Here is a 26,546-nt window from a genome sequence, read left to right as displayed (position 1 = left end):
CGCCTTTAAAAACAGCTGAATGAGGGCAACACCTCATTAGGCGAAGTTATGGACTTCGTCATCGATTACTTGATGTTGTAATTTATGCGACTGTCACTCAGTTGTACGAGAGACAGCTGCACTTGATCTTCAATCAGTCCCTAGTTCCTCTAGACAGCTGCTGCTGCTGTTCTCCTGTCCCTGAAGACAGCACTGGAGCACCAAGTACTGTAGCTTCAATGTGTCTCTCGCTGAGACAAGGACAGGATCCCGGTCCATTTTCGCCTTGACCGGTGAGGTCGGGAAGCATCTAGCTGTCCCAGTGCACATTGAGGAGCGTGTACTGGGGTGCTGAAAGTTTATCTCTGCTGCATCCTCTCCCGACTTCTCTGGGCTTATGGAGAGTTCAGCTAGGTCATGAACTCTAGTTTAATATCTTTATTATGCACCCAATACCCATCCTGTGAGTGGTAGTCAAAACATTACAGCGGTACATAATGGCTCCAGGGACTGGGTCGCAGAGTTTGATAGCACATCAAGTTACAGTGGTAATGAAATATTTACATGTTTATATCTGGTTACAATCGTAATGCGTTATTTATGCAGACATGAATTCACAAAAATATTACAAAGTAGCGTATATGTGGTTGTGAATTATTGATTTTACCTTATATTTCGGAGTAAGTCTTAAAACCGTCTGTGAAAATATGTAGGTGGTATTATTACCTGTTGTCTTGGAACCATCCAGTGCCGACACTAACGCGGGAATCATGAAGTTCGACATTTTAGACCCATCTGTCGACATGTCAGCTATATAATATCTCAATACGTTTACTTCCTAAATACTCCCTCAAATCCAGTATCTCGCATTTCAATGCTTAAACTTTGTTATTTTTTTACATTCAGTTTTAATTTCCCTTTATACACCTACCAAAACTCGTCCTGTAATTTTTCATCAGAATCTCCCAAAAGAGCTGTCATCGGCAAAGAACATCTACTTTGTATCAGATTCTTTGTCTTTTGATCACCATCCTCTCCCTATGTGAGTGTATATATATATATATCTATATATATATATATATATATATATATAGATATATATATATATATATATATATATATATATATATAGCATGCAAATAGTATGTTAGAATTTATTTGGCGTATGTCACACTCCCATACAGGCTGCCTCCCAACCAGCGAACCAGGTGCTAAGGGTTTAACGATCGATGGGGTACCCGTGGTTAAATCAGTACCTTGGTTTATTGACCAATCACAGGGAAGCCCGCCAAAGCTGAACAACGTGGTTCACTTGCGGTAAGCAATTTCAGACTTGCCAACCTGCTGGTTGAATACGGTGTACTCTGGCTTCTGCTTTGCCATCTGCCACCGTGGTGTTCACTTATTATTTTACCTGTACATATTGTACATAGTGTAAATATCTGTATATAAGTGGGTGGAGGCAAAATATACATTATAGTCTGCTGCTGAATTTTGTTTGCTTCAATTCCCATTATGAACAGGTCTCACAGGTGTTCATATATATATATATATATATATATATATATATATATATATATATATATATATATATATATATATATATATATATGTCGTGCCGAATAAGCAGAACTTGCGATCTTGGCTTAAATAGCAACGCTCATCTTGCCATATAGGACAAGTGAAAATTTGTGTATGCAATAATTTCGCCAAAATCATTCTGAACCTAACGAAAAAAATATATTTCACTGTGTTTGTTTAGTATTAAATTATTGTAAACAAATCTAAAATATATTTAGTTGGGTTAGGCTAAAATAAATTGTTCTTGTTATAATAAGGTTAGGTAAGTTTTCTAAGATTCTTTTGGTGCAAAATTAAAATTTTTTGCATTATCATTAATGAAAAAAATATATCTTTAATCGTATAAGAGAAAATTTCAGAAAGAAATAAATTTTAAATGAGTTCTTGCTAATTGACCAGTTTTACATATTCGGCACGACATATATATATATATATATATTTATATATATATATATTTATATATATATTTATATATAGATTTATATATATATATATATGACGGGGGCAGCCCTATGGTGGAGGAGGGCCCGGTGAGTCTTCTTCACAATAGGTGGTGTCACTGTTAGCTATAGTCGTTGCAGACGCCCTCTGTCGGGGCAAAGAACGTTCAAGTTGCATCTTCGGTACGGTGTGTACAATGCTGTGAGTCTAGACAGATTCTTCTGCTAACTTCCCCACTCACACAGACCTCGTAGAGAGCGAGAGTTGCATCTATGGTACTCACCTATTTGTGGTTGCAGGGGTCGAGTCTAAGCTGCTGCCCCCTTCTTCGCTTGTCGCTGCTAGACCCACTCTACCTGCTCCAAGAGCCTTATCGTACATCAGGATGTATGGACCCTACGTACACTACTTCACTCTCCAGATTGTTCCACTTCATGGCAACTCTAAGGTTGAAGAAATACTTCCTAACATCCCTATGGTTCATCTAAGTTTATAACTTCCAGTTGGGTCCCCTTGTTCCTGTGTCCCAGCCCTGAAACATTCTGGACCTGTCCATCCTGTCAATTCCTCTTAGTATTTTATACGTCGTTATCATGTGTTCCCTATCCCTCCTGTCCTGGTGTCTAAGGGCCAATGTTCTCTCTGGTATGCAGCTCTCAACTCATAAAATAATCCACTCTGTTGGGGACACCCCTAACGCTAGGGCCGCATCCCGAGGTATGCTCTGCTCACCAGTGAGGAGAACCTCAAGTATTTATATTGGAAGGGAGGGTAAACGTGGAGTTTCTTGGGTCCTCGTTGTGCTAGATGACATCTGCCAGTTGATATCCTTTTTGTGAAGGTGTGTAGATTACATCTCATGGTGATTACCCTATAGTTTGTGTTTATATAGTCCTGGTGAGCACAATACTGGGCTTACTGACAGCTGATGCCAGGCTATATGTGGTCCTGGGATGTGTTTCTTTAGTGCATATTTGGTTTTTACACCCGGGTTGAGATTTCCTTTGAAAGACTGAAGTTCGGTATCGTTTCATTTTGTGTGGCTTCAGTTGATGTCAGTGGATCATGTGGCAGGAATTTTTGATCTGTTGATACAGTGCGGAGCTGTCTTGACGGCGCCTGACTGAGCGCTCATGTTCAGTCATCCTGGTCCCAATTTCCTGCTAGTTTCTTCACTGTACAACAACATACGACTGTTGCGTGGGATTTGGTCTACACCTTGTGTCTCATTCGTAACTTTTTCGTGATTCTCAGAAAAAAAAAATCTTATTTTTTGGGTAAGAAAATGTGAGTTGGGTGAGGCCCATGTTTTCGGAAATACATTGATGGACTAATTTTTCTGCTGTTTTTAATTGTCATTTTTTAATTAGTTTTTATTATCCTGACTATAGGGTTATATATATATATATATATATATATATATATATATATATATATATATATATATATATATATATATATATATATATATATATATATATATAAAATATATATAATGTCGTGCTGAATAGGTAAAACTTGCGATTTAGGTTTAAATAGCAACAACGCTCTTCTTGCCGAATAAGGCAAGTGAAAATTTTTGTATGCAATAATTTCGCAAAAATCATTCTGAACCTAACGAAAAAAAAATATATTTCATTCTGTTTGTTTATTATTAAATTATTGTGAATTTATCTAAAATATATTTAGTTGGATAAGTCTAAATTAAATTGCGCTTGTTATTATAAGGTTAGGTAAGTTTTCTAGTACAAATTTATTAATTTTTACATTAATATAAATGAAAAAAATATATCTTTAAACGTATAAGAGAAAATTTTTAGAAAGGACTTTATTTTAAATGAGTTCTTGCTAATTGACCAGTTTTACATATTCGGCACAAAAAAAAAACTATATATATATATATATATATATAATATATATATATATTATATATATATATATATATATATATATATATATATATATATATATATATATATATATATATTATATATATATATATATATATATATATATATATATATATATATATATTTTATTTATATATATATATATATATATATATATATATATATATATATATATATATATATATATGTGTGTGTGTGTGTATGTGTGTGTGTGTGTATGTGTGTGTGTGTGTGTGTGAAGCGCTAAACCAGTGGGTGTCAGTCCATGGAGTATCATAGGCTCTTCTTTCCTCACTCCTAGCTAAATAAGACATGCTACCTAGCCGTACTCACCTAGATGTATTCACCTAGTTGTACTCACCTGGTACATTCACCTATATGTCTGCGCTTGCAGGAGAACGTGCTACTGAAGCAGCGGGGTAGCAGCAGTATCCGTATCATCGACTTTGGTTCCTCGTGTTACGTGCACCAGCGGGTCTACACCTACATCCAGAGTCGCTTCTACCGCTCCCCGGAGGTCATCCTGGGCCTTCCCTACGGCCTACCCATCGATATGTGGAGCTTAGGTGGGTAGTTGGCCAGGTTTAGAGTCTCGGTGGGTACATGCAGAGCATTGGTGTTGTGTTAATTAGCGTTAGCAGACACAATACACAGTTTTAAGAGCAGATATACAAGGTATACGTATAAGTAGTTGAGATCCTGGGCCAGGAGCCGAAGCTAGCCGAGTACAGGCGCGATGCTGATGGGAGAAAATGTATTACTTTTTGTATCAATATGTTTTACTTATGCATTATGAAGCTAGTGGGAGCCTCCTAGAGCTGGAGCTGCTGAGAATACCACCACTAACCCGAGAATTATCTTAGGATAGAGTGTTCAACTCATGACCGAGAGGACCTGTGGATGTTTTTTATAATTTTCCTAAATTCAGCATGTGTAAATATGAATAATATAATAATTGCTTATTACAATGTGATGTTGATTTGACCCTTCAAGAAATTTTGTGTGAAGGAGGGTGTGCAGCGGCTGCGGAGTGATACAAGGGAAGGAAGACGCCATAGTGAATTAATAATAACAAAAAAGGAACAATACCATGACTGGAACGATACACAAATAACCCGAACATAGGAGAGAGGAGCTTACCACGACGTTTCGGTCCGACCTGGACCATTTACAAAGTCACACTAACGTGAGTGTGACTTTGTAAATGGTCCAAGTCGGACCGAAACGTCCTCGTAAACTCCTCTTTCCTATGTGCGGGTTATTTGAACTAATAATAATAATAATAATAATAATAATGTAATATCTTTATTTCTACAAGTACATATACATGGTATACAGTCCTAGCTGACATCAGTGACATACTAATATATAGAAAGCTGTTTATTGTGCAGACCATTTTGGGCAAATTAGGTCAATTTTGTCTCAGGATGCGACCCACACCAGGCGATTAACACCCAGTTACCCATTTTATACTGCTAGGTGAACAGGGACATAAGGTGTCGTATGGAAATGCATCCCTAATGCTTTCCAGCCGAGTGTGCTAGCAATTGAGCTATTGGAACACTGGTTGGTTAGTGGAGGCGAGTAATCAGGCGTCATCGAGGCCATAATTGAATGGATCGGCCTCAAACTATAAGTAATAAGTACCGGAATGTTCCCTGCTGAAGAATAGGGACAGAGAATTTGAGGGGCCTCCAGAATTAGGTGGTGATAATGGAAATAATGAGGCGCCGCCATGCAACACATCCAGTATGTACACCATTAGTCTTTTCATTTAGATTTCTCACTGGCTAGTGTAGGTTTCTATGTTAGGTTGGCATTGTGGTGTGATCCAACTACAGTAATTAAATAGTAAGTGGTAATGCGAATTACTTTCCTAATAACACTATTGTATTATATGTATTGTACAATAATTATATTCTGTGTATCCAGCAAGCCAAATAATATACAGTTTAATATTGTAAATTATTAATTTAATCAGGTCAAGCTTTTTTGTGATAGTGGTGGATGAGTGAGCATCGAAGGAGTGACCTACTGTGACTAAGTCCCACTTACGTCACCCAAATTATTTGCACGCAATAATTCAGGTAATATCCTGTACACCTCATGCAGGTAATTTCTCAAAGGACCTGTGTTTGAACTCTCGCGAGACGTTCGGACTTTTGTTGTGTTTCAATTTGTCGAACCCTAGACGGGGCGAAACGTTGGCGTGGTAGCTGATTCTGCTCCTGTGTGTTTTCTTCGTTATTCTTTACACCCGCTGCACCTTTTTCATCTGACAGCAAATAGAAATGCGGGTGTTAATCGACTGCTGTGGGTCGCAGCCTGGGGAAGAGAACCTGAGAGCCACAACAGACATAAGCCACACTACATGACTTGCCCCCCGGGTTATTAATCCTCCAGTGATTAAACACGTGAAGAAAGCCTTCCTCAACTTTATTCAAACTCTATTTGCACGTTTCGCCCTTTGGCACAATTCCAGAGCTCTTCTTTTCCTGTTTTTTAAACATTTAAGACGACAGGTAAATCTTAACTTCTGCTGACCTTCAGTACACACTTAGCTGTATTTTTTTTTTTTTTTTTTGGCGGTAATATTTCTCGCCCGACTGAAGAGACCTGGTATGAGACTGAGATGCCAGGGATGAGGTAAGGGTGGAGGGGAATGATCCCCAAAACCATTGACAGTTGACCTCTGATGTTCTTGTGACCGATTTCCAGTCTTCATGCGTACCATCTCTTCATCCCTTTTGACCTCCAGTTCTTCAAGAGTCGTCTGTGGAGTTAATAATATTAATAATAATAATAATAATAATAATAATAATAATAATGTGTGTTTGTCGCAGGTTAACGTGTTTCTTGCGAGTTGTTGGTAAATGTGTGTTTGTTGCAGGGTGTTGGTAACAGTGTGTCTGTTACAGGTTGTTGGTAACAGTGTGTCTGTTACAGGTTGTTGGTAACAGTGTGTCTGTTACAGGTTGTTGGTAACAGTGTGTCTGTTACAGGTTGTTGGTAACAGTGTGTCTGTTACAGGTTGTTGGTAATAGTGTGTCTGTTACAGGTTGTTGGTAACAGTGTGTTTGTTACAGGTTGTTGGTAACAGTGTGTTTGTTACAGGTTGCATCCTGGCGGAGCTGTACACAGGCTACCCACTCTTCCCCGGAGAGAACGAGGTGGAGCAGCTGGCCTGCATCATGGAGGTCCTCTCACTGCCTCCACACCACCTCCTCATTGCTGCCTCCAGGCGCAGGCTCTTCTTCGGTACGTCACTAAGACACTGCGCTCTCTGTCTTCAAATTGGGTAAATTTAGATTTAGAGTGGACGTAGGGAAGGCTTGGCAGTTGTGTTGTAGGTGAGTGGAATAAATTCCCAGGTAGCCTCAATTAGGTAGAAACTTTGAGTAGCTTTAAATATAGGTCGAATGGGTCTGAGATAGGCCTTTTGGCATTGGCCAATAGGCCTATAATATTTCCTTGGCAATTAGTGAGAGTTGATTCTCGGGCATTAATGTATATCTTACACACCTTACAACCTGTTTATTCCACGGAATAAATAGTTATTTCTTGTGCAAATTGTTATTCTGGGAGATATTAGCAAAAAATAATATCTTTATTTTGGCTGGAATACTGCTTGAGGGTCATTGAAGGTTATCAATTGAATCAGTCCACGGACGAGCCTAATCAATCACAGCGAGTGTAAACACGGTCACCACCTCAGTTTCTGCTAATAAAGGAATAAATTAAGTTCTGTTAAGGTAGGTTACTGTAGGCTTTCTCCCCTGTTACACAATATACAACTGTCTCACTGGTAGAACGTGAAGACAGTGGTAGATATTTCGTCTATAGATAGACTTCTTCAGTCAGTACACAAGGATGTTCAACTAGCAAATTTATGTTGAAAATAGTATAAAATACTGACAAGTTGATGATTAAGACACATATTCAATAATTGGATGTATTTATTGTTGAAACTTTTCGCCTACGCAGTAGGCTTCTTCAGTTAAATATAGAGGCAGCAGGTGTAGTAGTGAAATGAAGATGTTATCAGTCCATAGAGAAATAGTATTTGAGGTGGTCAGTCCCTCAGCCTGGAGAAGAGTTCAGCTTCACAGTCTGGAACACAATATTTATACCAGTGCAGTGAGGTGAGTGGCCGGTCCAGTGCTTCCATTTCGCAATTCATCTCACAGAGTGACCTCGCTGACCCGGCCATGCACATGGCTACACTGGTATAAATTTGCTTGTTGTACATCACCTGTATATTGACTGAAGAAGCCTGTCTTCAGGCGAGATATGTCAATCCTCTCTGCAAGTTTACCTTTTTTCACCATAAGTTTGCTTTGCCTCATGTTTCTATTTATGGCAAAATATTGATCATAAACTAAAATATCACCAAAATTCGCCGTGGAGTAATATGCAGTTATTACCATTTTTCTTTATTTAGCAAAATTGTATATATCAGCAGTGTGCAACTATATTCCGTGACATAGTTACGCAGTGGGAACATAAGCCAGAACTGAGAGGCTTCAGCGGAACATAGAATATATCGTCAAGTAAGTTTATTCAGGTATACACAAATACAGTTACATACAATTATTATATATTGCAGCATATGTGTGCAGAACCTAGGATAACTCGAAAAAGTCAAAGTGACTTATTTCCACTGGGGTCCTTGAACCATTAACAGGTCAACTGCTACGGCAGCTTCAATGGTCTCGGTCAGGCAGAGCTGGAGTTACTATTACATGGGAATTACCAAGCGCATTCAGCATGAAAATGTGTGGAAGCTCATTACAACCAGACTTGGCTGAGAACTAAGGGATAGATCAAGAACAAAAAGGCACAAAACCTTAAATGGAACTATGTCCTCAACTGTATATAAGTGTCTTTTTCCACATCTTATCAGTATCGCCATATTATTTCTCCACACAATATACAAATAACACGCACATAGGAGAAATAAATTTATAACGACGTTCTAGTACGACTTGGAACATTAACTGTGACCAGTTATCGGTCGTCATAACTTTCTCCTATATGCGGGTTATCTTTGTATTAACCAAAGGATGTTCAAAATGAGGGAAAATTATATTAACTTGCAATGTATGGCGTTTATCAGAAATAATCTGACAATAACTAATTCATTGGGAAATGTACTGATGTGCAATATTCCATGCTGTAATATTCCATTGATGATCGCTATTGCCTACATTATTATATATAATTTATCAAGATTTTTGTACACTTGGTGCCCTAATGAGTACAACTGATGTAGCGGGTATAGCAGTGGCCTGGTGGGTACAATAGTGGATAAAGCAGTGGCCTGGTGGGTACAGTAGTGGATACAGCAGTGGCCTGGTGGGTACAGTAGTGAATACTGCAGTGGCCTGGTGGGTACAGTAGTGGATACTGCAGTGACCTGGTGGGTACAGTAGTGGACACAGCAGTGGCCTAATGGGGACAGTAGGGGATACTGCAGTGGCCTGGTGGGTACAGCAGTGGATACTGCAGTGGCCTGGTTGGTACAGTAGTGGACACAGCATTGGCCTGGTGGGTATAGTAGTGGACACAACAGTGACCTGGTGGGTACAGTAGTGGATACAGCAGTGACCTGGTGGGTACAGTAATGGATACTGCAGTGGCCTGGTGGGTACAGTAGTGGATACTGCAGTGGCCTGATGGGTACAGTAGTGGACACAGTAGTGGCCTGGTGGGTACAGTAGTGGACACAGCAGTGGCCTGGTGGGGACAGTAGTGGATACTGCAGTGACCTGGTGGGTACAGTAGTGGATACTGCAGTGGCCTGGTGAGGACAATAGTGGATACTGCAGTGACCTGGTGGGTACAGTAGTGGATACTGCAGCGGCCTGGTGGATACTGCAGTGGCCTGGTGGGTACAGTATTGGATACTGCAGTGGCCTGGTGGATACTGCAGTGGCCTGGTGAGGACAGTAGTGGATACTGCAGTGACCTGGTGGGTACAGTAGTGGATACTGCAGTGGCCTGGTGGATACTGCAGTGGCCTGGTGGGTACAGTAGTGGATACAACAGTGACCTGGTGGGTACAGTAGTGGATACAGCAGTGGCCTGGTGAGGACAGTAGTGGATACAGCAGTGACCTGGTGGGTACAGTAGTAGATACTGCACTGCCCTGGGGGATACTGCAGTGGCCTGGTGGATACTGCAGTGGCCTGGTGGATACTGCAGTGGCCTGGTGGGTACAGCAGTGGATACTGCAGTGGCCTGGTGGGTACAGCAGTGAATACTGCAGTGGCCTGGTGGATACTGCAGTTGCCTGGTGGGTACAGTAGTGGATACTGCAGTTGCCTGGTGGGTACAGCAGTGGATACTGCAGTGGCCTGGTGGATACTGCAGTTGCCTGGTGGGTACAGCAGTGGATACTGCAGTGGCCTGGTGGATACTGCAGTTGCCTGGTGGGTACAGTAGTGGATACTGCAGTTGCCTGGTGGGTACAGTAGTGGATACTGCAGTTGCCTGGTGGGTACAGCAGTGGATACTGCAGTGGCCTGGTGGGTACAGCAGTGGATACTGCAGTGGCCTGGTGGATACTGCAGTGGCCTGGTGGGTACAGTAGTGGATACTGCAGTTGCCTGGTGGGTACAGTAGTGGATACTGCAGCTGCCTGGTGGGTACAGCAGTGGATACTGCAGTGGCCTGGTGGATACTGCAGTGGCCTGGTGGATACTGCAGTGGCCTGGTGGGTACAGCAGTGGATACAGCAGTGGCCTGGTGGGTACAGCAGTGGATACTGCAGTGGCCTGGTGGATACTGCAGTGGCCTGGTGGGTACAGCAGTGGATACTGCAGTGGCCTGGTGGGTACAGCAGTGGATACTGCAGTGGCCTGGTGGGTACAGCAGTGGATACTGCAGTGGCCTGGTGGGTACAGCAGTGGATACTGCAGTGGCCTGGTGGGTACAGCAGTGGATACTGCAGTGGCCTGGTGGATGATGCAGTTGCCTGGTGGGTACAGTAGTGGATACTGCAGTTGCCTGGTGGGTACAGCAGTGGATACTGCAGTGGCCTGGTGGATACTGCAGTTGCCTGGTGGGTGCAGCAGTGGATACTGCAGTTGCCTGGTGGGTACAGTAGTGGATACTGCAGTTGCCTGGTGGGTACAGCAGTGGATACTGCAGTGGCCTGGTGGATACTGCAGTTGCCTGGTGGGTACAGTAGTGGATACTGCAGTTGCCTGGTGGGTACAGTAGTGGATACAGCAGTGGCCTGGTGAGGACAGTAGTGGATTCAGCAGTGGCCTGATGGATACAGTAGTGGATACTGCGGTGATCTGGTGGGTACAGTAGGAGTTACAACAGTGGCCTGGTGGGTACAGCAGTGGTCTAATGGGTACAGTGGTGATCCCATATGAGCGAGACTGTTGGTTCATCTCCATTATTTCTTACACAATATTGTGAAACTCTTCTATACCCTGTATATGACCCTGGCAGTCTTCAAGCTGGCACTGGACAAGCACCTAAAGTCGGTTCCTGACCAGCCGGGCTGTGGCTCGTACGTTGGTTTGCGTGCAGCCAGCAGTAACAGCCTGGTTGATCAGGCTCTGATCCACCAGGAGGCCTGGTCATAGACCGGGCCGCGGGGGCGTTGACCCCCGGAACTCTCTCCAGGTAAACTCCAGGTATATTTTTACCGATGCATGCACCGATCAGTGCTCCCCTGTAATATCCTATTGTCTTGTAATTTACCGAGGTGTATTAATCTTATCTTTCCCCCCGGACAGACTCCAAGGGTAATCCAAGGTGTGTCACCAACAGCAAAGGCAAGAAACGTCGGCCGGGTTCCAGGGACTTAGCTTCCGTCCTCAAGTGTTCTGACACTCACTTCGTCCACTTCATTGCTCGCTGCCTCGAGTTAGTGGTCTCTCCAACTGTTATGGGTAGTACAAGTAGTAGGTGTAGCTGTAATAGTAGTGGTAAAGAACAGAAAGGCACATTATTATTGTTATTATTATTATTATTATTATTATTATTATTATTATTATTATTATTGGTATAAACCTTGGTAATAAATACCGACAAGTTGGTTTAGAAAGACACGTAAGCAAACACTATAACATATTTATTAGAAAACGTTTCGGTCCTGGGACCTTGATCACTTCTAACATACAGAGGTAGAAAGACATTATATATATAGGCGGAGAGTGCGTCACGTGCGTCACACCTCACTCTCCGCCTATATATATAATGTCTTTCTACCTCTGTATGTTAGAAGTGATCAAGGTCCCAGGACCGAAACGTTTTCTAATAAATATGTTAGTGTTTGCTTACGTGTCTTTCTAAACCATTATTATTATAATCAAGGGGGAAGCGCTAAACCCGTAGGATTATACAGCACCTGGGGGGGAGGGGGATGTGGAAGGTATTCAGGCTCAATTTGGGGAACTTGAGCACAGATCCAATTCCCCAAATCAAGAGCCCCTCACCATCATCAAGGAACCTTCCTTGAGGGGACAGAAAGGCACAGACTGAAACAATACAGGAATACTAGCACATAGGAGAATTGACGTTATGACGCCGTTTTGGTCTGACTTTGACCATTAACTAGTAGCTGTAGTAGTGCAGGTAGTTCTAATAGTCATAGTTGTAGTGGTAGTAGTACAGGTAGTTGTAATAGTAGTAGTTGTAGTGGTAGTAGTACAGGTAGTTGTAATAGTAGTAGTTGTAGTGGTAGTAGTACAGGTAGTTGTAATAGTAGTAGTTGTAGTGGTAGTAGTACAGGTAGTTGTAATAATAGTTGTAGTGGTAGTAGTACAAGTAGTTTTTGTAGTAGTACAAGTAGTTGTAGTAGTATAAGTAGTTGTAATAGTAGTAGTTGTATCAGTAGCAATAGTACAAGTAGTATTTGTAATATAGTAAAAGTAGTAAAGTAGTATAAGTAGCAGTAGTAGTAGTATAAGTAGCAGTAGTAGTAGTATAAGTAGCAGTAGTAGTAGTATAAGTAGCAGTAGTAGTAGTAGCAACAGTACACTAATAACACCAGTAATAGTAGCCATGAGGAAGTGTTGGCACCATACAGTGTCTTGAGAATGAGAGGCAACCAAATTTGTTCCAAGGAATTGGATAGTTGCTCCAGTTACTTGGATCAGGAGTACTTTTCAGTTTATGGGGCCTAATGTGGGATAAGTTACTGGGGACAATGTTTCAGAAATACAGTAACAGAAAACTATAAAAAATATCAGATAAACTAACAGGCTACTTTATTATGTACAATACTAAGAGTAATAAGATCCAGCCTTGTTACATATAGTACTGAGTAACAAAACCATGCTTTGTGAAATTAAACTGTATAGTATTCACAATATTATTTGACTAATATTTTGGTAACACATGCTTAGCTTTACACACTGTATTTGAGTAATATTTTGGTAACACATTCTTAGCTTTAACTGAAATTACAAGGTAGTTTTGTGCACGTTGCAGGTGGGATCCGTCGACAAGAATGAGTCCAGAGGAGGCACTTCAGCATGAGTGGCTCCATACTTCAGTTACCTCCACTATCTCATCATCGTCATCATCGTCATCACAAGTAGGCACATGTGAGCGTCGGGCAGGAGTGGTGAATGGCAGTGGGCCAGCGGGCAACCCCAGACGTCAGGGACCCATCACTCAGGACTCCACCGAGGAGGACAACTACTCCTTGTACAAGGTATATCACCTTCCCCAACCAGACACACAAACAATAGGCCAAAAAATTAAGAGCTTATCCCTTGCTTATTTAAATTAATACAGTCTAGGGCTGTCATAAAAATGCTAGTAAGTCTTTCTTTAACCATTAGTATATAATGTAGGTCAGTGATTGATAATGAGGGATCCCCAAACCAGAACAGTGTCACAACTGCTGGCACTTTGGTCACTCAGCCAAATTCTGCAGGTCCCAGCAGTGTCCCATCCAAAGGATACAAACCATAATGACCTAAGATATGACTGCTTTCCTTCCTGCTTTAACTGGAACAAAGCACATACTTCTCACTCTAGCTAGTGTCCCAACTTCATCTAGGAAAGTGAAGTCTGGTGTCTGAAAGAGAGATGGTTTATCTTATCAGCACACCATTACCCAACTCCACTTACAAGGGCAACTGCCTTGCATTTACTCTCAAGTTGCCTGACACCCTACATGCCCAGTAGTGCCTCTCTCTGTTTTCAAACCTGCATCTAACCCTTACTCCATGGGAAGTTGAACAGAATTCTTCCGTAAGCCATGTGTGTCATAAGAGGTGATTAAAATGCTGGGAGTAAAGGGCTAGTAACCCCTTCTCCTGTATATATTACTTAATTTAAAAGGAGAAACTTTCGTTTTTACCTTTTGGGCCACCATGCCTTGGTGGGATGCAACCAGTTTGTTATAAAAGAAGATCTAACCCTTACTCACTTCTTACAGATGATGTACCAATGCCTTCCCCATCTGCTACCCACACTACCCCACATCTTCCACAGCTCACAACATACAGGATATACTACAGATATACATATAAATGTCACCTGTATCAAATGCAACATACTTATCCAGATTCCAGTCAGTAATTTTGCTTTTTCACTTCTTATCGACTGTCTTCTGCTCCTTAAAAAAATTATTGTTTAAACTGTCAATACAGTTTTTTGTTCCCTCCCCATATATTAACAGTGTTGTTAAAAATAGACAAGTCTTGCTATTCAGTACATACATTGACTGTATTCATAACATGCCAACAAAATTATACTTTTTTATCCAGCCCACAAAACCATATAAGATGTAAGGTAACTCTGATGTGCTGATCATGAATCTGAGCTTGTTTTGTCTCTATCATGTAAGTTTTTTTTAAGTCATATGATCAATATTTTGGTTAGTTAAGGTTCAAGAACTACATGATATATGTTACTCAAATAACCCGCACATAAAAGACAGAAGCTTACGACGACGCTTCGGTCCGACTTTTGACAAAGTCACACTGTGACTTTGTCAATGGTCCAAGTCGGACCGAAGCGTCGTCGTAAGCTTCTGTCTTTTATGTGCGGGTTATTTGAGTATCGTTCCAGTCACGGTATTGTGCCTTTTTGTTATTTATTTATTTATGATATATGTTACCTAACAGTGATAGAATGTATTATATTATGCATTGATGTTAAATGTGATGCATGCAATGACAAACAATAATCTTTCTTAACTTAAATTCATTATATGTATACTGTACATGTGTATAACAACCATAACAGAAATTTCCATACAGTCATACAAGCATATGTATTTACATCACAGTTCTCAGGCTTTTCACTTGTGTTCAGTATTGCTCTCCCACACCAGTGTTGAATGGTAGTTGACCATCAAACTGATCAAGTTTCCTTGATATCTCTTCTCCATGATGGCTGTGTCTTGGTGACATTGTGCACAGTGGGGGTTCTATTTCATAGAAACTGTGTTAGCACAAAATTAAGTTCAGATGTGAATTCAGTGTCCCAGAATTAATTAGAAACAGATATTTAAATGTGAGCTGAAACCTTTGTTGGCCATCATTCATGTAATTTACCTTGAATTAGTCAGGCTTTTCCATGTTAAACACTTCCAGCATAAAATAATATACTGTACAGGTCCACATCCCTTTATCCGAAACCCTTGGGGCCAGTATTGTTTCGAATTTCAGACTTTTTAAAATTTCAGAATGATTCTCAACACCGCGTGATGGAGCTTTTCGAATTTCAGAATTTCGGATAAAGGGATGTGGACCTGTAGTATGTAAAACTATATACAGTGTCTTCTTGGGAAGTCAGGTTTTCTTTTTATAGTTTATTGAGTTTTAACATGGAGTACAGTGGTATTATGTTCATCATTGGCTATGGCTTTGTGTCTTCTTAATTTTTTCTTACCACATACAGTACTTTGGTAATTTTAAAAAATGCTTCTTAATATTCTAATTCGTTAATTTTGCCTATGAACATATGCCGTAGTAACCTAAGAGCTTTTGTGAATATACATATTTTATTATTGGATATAGCATTAAAAATGTTAACATGCTGCATGAAGCACAGAATGAACATTTAGAATAAAAGTTCAGTGGTTCAAGCATTCAACTCACAACAGGAGACATGCAAACCACCCATTGTAATCTTTACAGAGAAATAAACATTTCAATTTCAATTTCACTGGTTCAGTTCCAAGACTGGGTAAGAATATTGGGTAAGGCTCCTTACACAGGCTGCCTATACTCACCTAGCTGCAAATAGATGTCTGGGTGTTATTTGATTCTTGTGAGCTTGGAAATGAGCTAAATTAGAATGCAACTTTTAGCCTGTGACATTAATTTAAAAAAAATAATAATTGCAGGTATACAAGGGAAAACGTCACCGGGACACAGGAGTGGTGGTGTCTGAGGTTGGAGCAAAGCAAGACGCCACCACCGGCAATACCAACACCACGACCTCCAACACTGGTGTCAATGGTAATCCAGAGGGCACATCGACAGAGAACTCCTTAGATGATTCGGGCACATTCCTCCCACCGATTCTCTAAACTATGTACGTGTATGAGTTGCAGAGGACATTCTTGTAACCTTCTGTGGGAGCTTAGCCAGTGGGCAGCATTGATCCCTAAGAGCTAAATGTGTTACTAGCCCAGCCTCTGTGTATGTGAACATCCATCCTAGACAATGTGTGTGATGAGGCTGGTGCCGCAGCTCTCGTGATAAACACACCTCCAAAATAATTTTCTAGACTGGTGTATGCAGAGATTAAGATATTTTATAAATGTTAAGTGATCAATGACTCTAATAATAAATGGTCTTGTCAGGAAAACACACATCTGCTAGTCCTGTGTGGACCTTCTGCAAGAGATTCTATCTACGAGCAAAGTATACCCAATGTGCCCTAAGCTGTGTATAGTTATAGCATAATGTTAGGTGTGGCCCTCGCCCTCCTTGCTTTACAAACTTAATCATCTCTGCATCATTTTTCCCTTTTCCGAGATGGAACTCTTGTTCTTTGCATGCTTTTCCTTTAAATCTATGACATAATGAGACTCATAAATTCCATTATTGTAGTGATTTAATTCAATCTCATTGTTTGTGTTGCTCCTTTATCCTTGCTCATCCATCCTGATTATCTCAGGAGCACCTTCTCCCTAGATTTTTTGTTCAGCCATACATCCCTCACTAGTCACTTTTTTCTTCTTGATCCCTGTCTATATAATACTTTTCCTTTGCTTTTACAGTCTCACTGTTGTATATTCCATCTGTTTTCCTCAGGTTAAGTAAAGCATATATTGTATTTTATCTTCCATGTTTCAGTACTCCCCTTTTTTTCTTCTACATCAGCGAGGTCTATGCAATATATATATATATATATGTATATATATATTACCCCACACCTTTTCTCCCTTCCCTTAAAGCATGATGGCTGGCCTCACATGCGAAGGAAAGATAACATTCCAGTAGGAGTGTTCTTGGTTGTGACAAGATCACCAGCTTAACAACCAATATGTCTCTGGAGACTATTGTCACTAAAAGAAAACTGGATTGAGATCTATAAGTCCCTGATGCTAGAGTACAATTCATCAAAATCCAAGTGGAATTAATTTCCTCATGACCATTATGTTTTGCAGGGGTATTTTTATTGATATAATTACAAATTTTCATCCATTTCACAGTAGGGTAATGAAACACGTTGAAAAACTATTTTCTCCTGTGAGACTCAGCCTTATCGCGGCTCTGTGATAGCCTTAACATATCTCTTTTAATAAGCCTTACCAAAGATTCACCAAAGAAGATGTATCTTTTGTATTTTAGTCATATCTTTGTAGATAACTCATAGACTTCAAACTGCTCTTCTGCCTCGGGTCTCTTGTATATCTAGCCAGTTAATCATAGCCACCCCAAGCATTGTCCATCATGTTATCAGTGACTGTGGTTCCTCACCTTCATCCCCAGCAGATACTTCCCTCATTAACTAGAAACTCAGGTGTCAGCAAGGTACAGCAGAGCCCTGACACACCTTAACACACCAGGTTCTACAGTGTCTTGACAGACAATTAGCTAATCAAAGTTAGCAAATCCCTGACACAGCACAGTATTCAGTTGTTCAGGGCAGTCAGAGCCCCAGCATACCTCAACAGCCAGCTGATAAAAGCTGGCAGAGCTTAAACACATTTCGTCGGTAAGTTTGATCAGGTTAAGGAGATTCCCAACACATCTCAGCAGTTGACTGATCAGAACTACTGTTGCCCCAACAGTTCAGTGATGAGCTGAACAGGGCCAGCAGATGACCATTACATCTCAACCGTCGACTGATCAGGGCCAGCAGTACATAAGGTGACACCTGCATCAAGTCTCCCTTCTTTTCCATAAAGAATATGAGCTTAAATCAGATGGATATGCTTTAATAACATTCATAGTATGAGCTTTGGCCCTGATGTAGTGCTAGAGATTTTGTTCTTTTTTTTTTCTAAGAATGAAGTTATGTAGTATATGAAGATCCTGAAGAATGCCTGGCAAGATTTACATCAAAAATACAAATCATATTGAAAAAGAAATTCTGAGAAAGAATATTTAGTGTTATACTTCATTAAGTAGGAATAACTATCATTAAAAAAGGGTGTCTTTATTTAAAGTATATTTTCCAAAAGTATGTCAAATTATAAGAAAATAACTTCTCTTTATGAACACACAACTCTAATTACACACCAACAAAAGATTACAATACACTTCTCCAACTTTATAATAATATAATACAATGTTTTGTAAAGTGCTAAATCCATCTCGAGTCTTTCAGCACAGGAGTGGTGGTGGAGGCTCTGTCCTCTGTCCACTAATCATGGCCTGGTACCTAACCAGTCAGTCTGTTGGTGTTTTCTACTTAATTACACACATTCTAAGGCAAGGTAATTCTGATTTCTAATATAGATATGTACTGTACTGTAAAAATCACAGTAATGAATATTTACTTCCCTGATACCAATTAATTTTAAATTCTTTGTATGATCATTTTTAATTTATGATAGGGTATATATCATTGACATACTTTTGGAAGAGGAATTATTTCACATGTCATTTGCCCTTTCAGAAGTGTACAATTTATTGTAATGTATTTTGGAAATGGCTATAATATGTGAAAATTACTATTGGGCTAATGTTTAAAACTCCTTTGTCAAGAAGTATTGTATAGAAAACCTTTTTTTAATATTTACCTGTATTTTGTTATTGTCTCTTGTTATTACCATATTTTATTATTAATTTCGACACATGGGCTTATCAAAACTGGAGTCTCTCGGCAATCTGTGAGACAACAGGGAAAATAAATCCAGTACTGTAATTTTTTTTGTTGAGTGTTCGGAACTGGCAGTGAAGATGCATAGCAGGGCAAGACTATATTTCCAGTGAGATACTCTTGGGGGTCCTAATGCTGTTGGCCAAGTCGATTATATCATCTGTGGTGAAGCACTAAACCCATGAGGGTCATACAGAGGCTGGGAAATGAGAGGTAATCAGGTTTGATCTGAGCAAGGGGAGGGAAGCTCCAATTTCTTAGACCAACACCAACTGTCATAGCTTAGTGAATGAGTCGCAGCACTCGTTGAGGTCTGGGGATCAAATCCCTGGATGGAAAAGAAAAAAAAGAGCCCATCAAGCATCAAGGTACCCCCTTGAAAAGTTGCCAAGTCAAGATGTGCTCAAGCGTATTTCTCAAGTTCAGCTGCTATGAACATTTGGTCCTCTTTTATTTTTTTTTTAGATGTATCGATAGTGATGTCAGTTATGTCAAATTGTTGTCTAGTTAGACTGACAAATGTAATGATTTTTATCTTATTACATAGTCTATTTTAGCTACAGATGATTAAAAAATATAATACTATTCTGTACCTCTCCATAGTAATGAAGTGTTAGGGCGAATCACAACAATGAGTCGTGTTCAGTCATATTCAGTTATGGTTCTTGAGAAAGTGACGATTATCAGAGTTGAATTTGACTCATTCTTGGTGCTCGCACTCTGGTGAATATCCTTGTCAAGAACTGAGGGGTGAACATCCTTGTCAAGAGCTGAGTAGTGAACATCCTTGTTAATATCTAAGTAGTGAACATCCTTGTTAAGAGCTGAGGAGTGAACACCCTTGTCAAGAGCTGAGTAGTGAACATCCTTGTTAAAAACTAAGTAGTGAACTTTCCTGTCAGGAGCTGAATAGTTTACTGGTCTGGGTTCAGTGTACCAGTGTTGGTCTGCACTGACCCTCGGTCATGTTTAGATATTCTCATCTCAAATCAACCTTTCCGATCAGCTTTTTAGTCAGGTAATGTATGTCAAATTTCTGTATTACATTCATAAGGCAGCACTAAACCCATAGGGGTCATGCAGAGCCTGGGGAATAGGGGGGTAATCAGATATGAGCCAAGGAAGAGGAGGGTAGCTAAAATTCCTTGGTTCAAGGGCCCTTTCCCAGCATCATTGTGGACTCCTTGAAGGGAATGTATTTACCAAGGATATTCTCTTGAGCACATCATCTAAACATGACTCAGAATCTATACTGTTTTATGATTTTGATGAAATGAGTGACCAGTTACACTGTGTCAGCATATACAGTAGCTCTATGTAATGGATGTGTCCTATTTAACACGTAGTGAAACTGAAGCAATGCTCGACTTCTGTTGTAAGTTTTAACAGGGATATTCTTTCTTATAAAGGAAAAACAGTGAAAAACTCATGCAATGTACCACACAGTTTCAGTTACGTTGCTGGAAGATGACACTGGCTGATGATATCATAATTTTACCAGCTAAATGTGGAGACTTCCACAGACACACACATACATGTATATATACAATATTCCAAACGAGCAATGGCATGTACAACTTAAGTTCCATTTCTTTTACAATTTTATGTTCTTTGTTCATCAATAATGTAAGTAAACACCAAAACCAAAATTTTGTAATATAATTTAGCAGTGAGGGCATGCCACCCCAAGCAAACACTGGTATACGCAACATTTTGTTAGCTCGTGTAGTGTATAAGTGGTATTTATGTCTCGTTACTCCTGCCTCTGTGTTGTAATGTATCACACCTTACTGTATGTTTATTACATTCGCCCTGACTCGTAAGTAAATAAAGTTAAATATAAAGATTTAATAGTTTTTCTTTCATTCAAAATTTACAGTAAAATGTCAGTTATCTGGTGGTCATTTAATCACTATTTAACATTATCTATCAGTCTTTTTAATAGAGTACCTGAACATAATTTAGAAAAGAAATGTGTAAATAAAAGGAATCATAATAAAATTATGTGATTAATCAGTGTTTTTGAAAATGCAGCACAGTCTTGTCCCAACAGTACCAGATAAGCAGTAAGCTACTGCATCACTTTAATTTATATTCTTATGTGGAGTTCAAAATGAGTTGTTAAATGTTCATGCAATAGTGATTTCATCATTGGGAGCTGGGAAGAATAGGATTTGAGGGACAAGCCAGAGGTGTGTGCCCTAAGTATATGGGGTAGTGGACTGGATGAAGGATATGTGAAGCATACTTCCAGGGGTCAGCGCTACCATGGCACGATCCTGCAACAGGTAAAATAACAGTTCGGATACATTCTGTCATGGTAAGATTGAGTGCTGAAGTGACTGCTGTCCCCACAACCTTAGGTTGAAGAGCTCAGTATTCTTAAAAATAAGTAAAATTTTTTGGTTTAAATGCACATGATATTTCTTCATTAGATATCCTTAAAGGGGGACCTTGAAGAAGTTGGCTGAATTTTTTCTTCCTCCAATTCTTTGGTTTTATTTCGATCATAATGCGAGAAACTCCTCATCTGACTGGATTCAAATTTTCAATGCTTGAGTACAGTAACTTGGACCAGATTCTAGGAATTATTGGAATATATGTGTGCTGTTTGACCAAAGTTAATGAACCCATTCCCAGAATCCTGGAATGGCACAGATGATTCTCAAAACCCTCAGTGGTATAGCTTTAACCATTCAATAGAAGTGCCTCCAAATTTGATGATGGAGGAGAGTGAAATTCATGTGGGCAGGTGCAGATCTGACGGCTATTTGTAAAATTGTGTGAATTCTATAGTTCCAATTTTTATCACATTGAACTACCCTAGAAAACAAAATAATTTTTTTCTTAATGGACTGTAGATAATTTTAAAATTAATACAACTGCTAAAAAAATATTTAAATGATGGTGGTGATGATAGACATATATATGCACATGTATGAATATACAAATGAATACACATGCTCAAGTGTACATCCATACATGTATTCATATATAAATGTTGCATAATAATATAAAAATATGCATGAATGCATACATACAACACACACATTCATATGCATGTGTACACTCATATATGTAAACATATACACATCACACATACACTCATACTTTGACCAGCTGAAAGACTGGGAAAGATTAATGATACTATACAGCAATATCACATCTTATCTCAGGTCTAAATCCCACTTTTCCTCAAGGCCTTCAAGACAGATCAATACTTCAGTGTTCCGATCAATAAAAAAAATTCACTAGATTTTTAATGATCATCTTCAACATCTCTCTTCCTTCCATACTTCACGTCATCCATCATCAAGGATCACATCTATCTCTACTTTTCGTTCGTCCCTTTTCAAAAGTCTCCTTGTAGGTCTAATGTTCCTTCACAATTCATTGTCAGAGTTAACTTGCCCACTTTCACAGTCTTCACAACCCTGCAACCTATAGAATATTCAAAGGAAAAGAAATTAGTCAAGTTGATACTTGAAATCGTCTACCTTATTTATCATGTCCTTTTAATATCTTACTTCAGAATTTAATTGATTTTCTCCATCTGCTTTCTGTTTTCTATTCACTGTTCCTTTTTTTCCATCCAACCTAGGGCAGTACGTACTCATGATTCGTGTCCCTCTGTTCCCTCAATTTTGAAGTCTCATATCTCTGCAAAGAACATGCGGTTCCTCTTCCTTAAGCATTTTCATTTACATTCACATACTGTTGCTGTGTACAGTAAATGCTCCAAAAAATCTAGATTTCGTAGTGGTGTAAGATATGCAGAATTTTTTCCATATACAGTGGACCCCCGGTTAACGATATTTTTTCACTCCAGAAGTATGTTCAGGTGCCAGTACTGACCGAATTTGTTCCCATAAGAAATATTGTGAAGTAGATTAGTCCATTTCAGACCCCCAAACATACACATACAAACGCACTTACATAAATACACTTACATAATTGGTCACATTCGGAGGTAATCGTTATGCGGGGGTCCACTGTACTGATACAGCTACTCTTACCAGATATGGCTAATATTTTCACGGCAGAGTTATACACACTCCTTGCAATTAGCATCCATACTGCTGTTGCTTCCCACTTCTTTCTTTATTGCAGTTTGATCAAAAGGCATACAAGCTCTTTGGAGCTCTAACTCATCGCATCTCATTGTCTTTAGTAAGTTTATTTAGGTACAAGTTCATACACATATGTACAACTATAATACTATACGTATATGTAATTATCATATATACGAGTGTGAGCAAAGTAACATTTATGAAGGGATTCAGGGAAACCGGCAGGCTGGACTCGAGTTCTGGAGATGGGATGTACAGTGTCTGCACTCTGAAGAAGGGGTGTTAATGTTGCAGTTTTATAACTACATATAGTGTAAAGCACTCCTCTGGCAAGACAGTGATGGAGTGAATGATGATGGAAGTTTTTCTTTTTCAGGCCACTCTGCCTTGGTGGGAATCGGCTGATGTGTTAAAATAAAAATAAAAAATGTAAATTACCTAGGATAAACCCAAAAAAAAGTTAGTTGCATGTACTTATTTCCATTGGGGGTCTTTGTCTTTCTCATTCAGCGCTAGCAAGCATAAATAACATCGTCTTTTGCTAGATCACTGGTGAATAGAACAATAAACATGCAGACTCATACACAAATTTTGCCATTCAGGACCTGTCAGTCTTTCACAGGGATCTGCCAGCAGGATCAATGTATTATCACTGGTCTGGGTTAGAGAACAGCAAGCTGTTATTATCAAACAACAGTTGAATTCTTGGTTGACATTTTTATTCATGAACGCCTCATTTGGGAAATGGTTCCCATGCCAGTGTATTGGCCACACAAAATTCACACACAGTAAATATGGAGGGGTATCAGGTACTAAATACCTTTTGACTAAGACAAATGATGTAAAATACAAACGCTTCCTGTCAAGGGAGGCTCCTTGATGCTGGTGAGGGGCTCTTGATCTAGGAAATTGGATCTATGCTCCATTCCCTGAATTGAGCCTGAATACCTTTCATCCCCTACCCACATGTGCTGTATAATCCTACAGGTTTAGAGCTCCCTCGTGATTATATAATGATTATTAGGTTTCACTCACACACTGGGCTTTATAAAGTTACAAACAGATCTGTGCGACTTGATAATGCCCACTTTGTGGGTGAAACTGTTAATAAAAGATTCCATTATACTGCACTTTTGCCTCTTTTTCCACCTTTTGGCTGATTGCACCTTTTTTATGCCAGAGTGTTAATGAACCAGGATGGTACACCATCACACTGAGGTCAGCCTCAGAGCTCTGGTGATCACCAGGTTGAACTTTAAGTATATCAAAACTTTCCTTATCTTAAGAGAAGGTATTAGACACTGACAGGTATCTACATGCAGTATATATTTGTAGATGTAATATATAAACGTGCATGTATAAAAAGATGAATGTATTTGTAAAGTTTTTATGTGTATTTGTTCGAAGGCCACAAGACCTTTATTTTTTCTTAATTGCTTAACAAATACATATAAATACAAATGTTCAATCACAAACATAATACGATTCGTTAACTATATAAAAAAAATCAACGTTAAAATAAGCACTTTGGTTTTCTATTTACTTTGTGTGAGGGGGTTGGGCCCCCAACTTGTCTACTCTTCTTTCCCCCTCAAGGAAGGTTCCTTGATGTTGGTGAGGGGCTCTTGATTTAGGGAATTGGATCCTGGGTGGCTAACCCTCCGGGGTTAAAAATCCGAACGAAATCTTATCTTATCTTATCTTACTCTTCTTTCCCCCTCAAGGAAGGTTCCTTGATGTTGGTGAGGGGCTCTTGATTTAGGGAATTGGATTTGTGCTCCATTTCCCCGAATTAAGCCTGAATGCCTTCCACATCCCCCCCCCAGGCGCTGTATAATCCTCCGGGTTTAGCGCTTCCCCTTGATTATAATAATAATAATACTCTTCTTTCCAATTATTTTTGTGATGCCCTTGTTTTACTTAGTGTAGTGTGCTCATTCAGTCCACTAGCATATTTTTCCATCATTTGGTCTAACCTAGGTATACTTTTCCTTGCAATACAGATTGAAAGGCTTGACATTATCTGTTTGTTTTGAGGATATCCCAATTTGTTTAGCTATTGAACAAGGTTCTTCCGGTTTGGGGTCATCATTCCAGAATGTTGACTTTTCTGGTTTTCCATCTTCTATGTGTGGGTTATTTGTGTATTTTTTAGTTTACCCTGTGAGCTCCTTGTGTGTATGCATATATTTGTACGCTCGCGTGCACATGTCCGTGCGTGCGCCCTCGTGTGTGTATGTGCGCGCGCGCACTAGTGTGGGTGTATGATCCACTTAATATTTGTATTTATAACTCATTACAATTGTGACCAGGTGTGGACGTATCAGTGGTTCATTACTTTGTAATTTGTTCATGACTGTAACCATGTATAGGAGTGAAGCTGATTAATTACCTCTGTAACTTGCCATGATTAGTGACCAGATCTACCTGGAGTTCATTACCTTTGTAGCTAGTTCAGCTATCATAACTTTGGGGTCCAGTCACTGGACCCATTATGTACCTTTGTAATCTTTTGACTACCGCCCACAGGATGGGTATGGGGTGCATAATAAACATATTAAACTAAAGTGTGTGTGTGTGTGTGTGTGTGTGTGTGTGTGTGTGTGTGTGTGTGTGTGTGTGTGTGTGTGTGTGTGTGTGTGTGTGTGTGTGTGTGTGTGTGTGTGTGGTGTGTGTGACTCAACAATCAATATTTGCACCAATAACTCATTACAGTTGTGACCGGGTGTGGAAGTGTGAATTGCTCATTACTCTATAATTTGTTCATGATTGTAGCCAAAGTATAAACGTAAGTAACCATTCTACAGAATTCATTACCTTTGTAACTTGTGAGCTCATTACCTTTGTACCTAGTTCAGCTATCAAAACTTTGGGGGCCCAGTCCCTGGACCCATTACGTACCTCTGTAATCTGTAAATACCTTTGTAACTTGTCATGATTGTGACCAGACTTACCTGGAGTTCATTACCTTTGTAAATTGTGAGTTCATTGCCTTTGTAAATTGTGAGTTCATTACCTTTGTAAATTGTGAGTTCATTGCCTCTGTAACTTGCTCAGCTATCAAAACTTTGGAGTCCAGTCCCTGGACCAATTATGTACCTCTGTAATCTTTTGACTACCGCCCACAGGATGGGTATGGGGTGCATAATAAACATATTAAACTAAACTAAAACTAACCCTTTAGCTCTAAATAAAAAAAAAAGACTTTGTAGTTTCAAGATTATCATTAAATTGTAGCAGTCTCAGGTTCATTGTCTTTGTACCAGTTAGAGATATGGTCAATAATTTTATTATCTTGTTTTAA

The 26,546-nt window shown here is 39.6% G+C and overlaps 1 protein-coding gene across 1 annotated transcript in view; it reads left to right on the top strand.

Annotated features, from left to right (window-relative positions):
* Nucleotides 1-21,018, top strand: part of LOC128705571 (uncharacterized) — a 230,259-nt gene extending 209,241 nt beyond the window's left edge. The window contains exons 8-12 of the mRNA XM_070096322.1: nucleotides 4,306-4,477; nucleotides 7,026-7,169; nucleotides 11,666-11,795; nucleotides 13,365-13,590; nucleotides 16,240-21,018. Coding sequence (XP_069952423.1) covers nucleotides 4,306-4,477; nucleotides 7,026-7,169; nucleotides 11,666-11,795; nucleotides 13,365-13,590; nucleotides 16,240-16,425 — 858 coding nt within the window. The 3' untranslated portion in view covers nucleotides 16,426-21,018. The remainder of the gene's footprint in view (nucleotides 1-4,305; nucleotides 4,478-7,025; nucleotides 7,170-11,665; nucleotides 11,796-13,364; nucleotides 13,591-16,239) is intronic.
* The last annotated feature ends 5,528 nt before the right edge of the window (nucleotides 21,019-26,546 follow it).

Source organism: Cherax quadricarinatus, chromosome 53 (genome assembly GCF_038502225.1).
Source record: "Cherax quadricarinatus isolate ZL_2023a chromosome 53, ASM3850222v1, whole genome shotgun sequence".
Taxonomy (NCBI): domain Eukaryota; kingdom Metazoa; phylum Arthropoda; class Malacostraca; order Decapoda; family Parastacidae; genus Cherax; species Cherax quadricarinatus.
The sequence above is the reverse complement of the archived record's forward strand: the minus strand, read 5'-3'. Positions and strand labels throughout refer to the sequence as shown.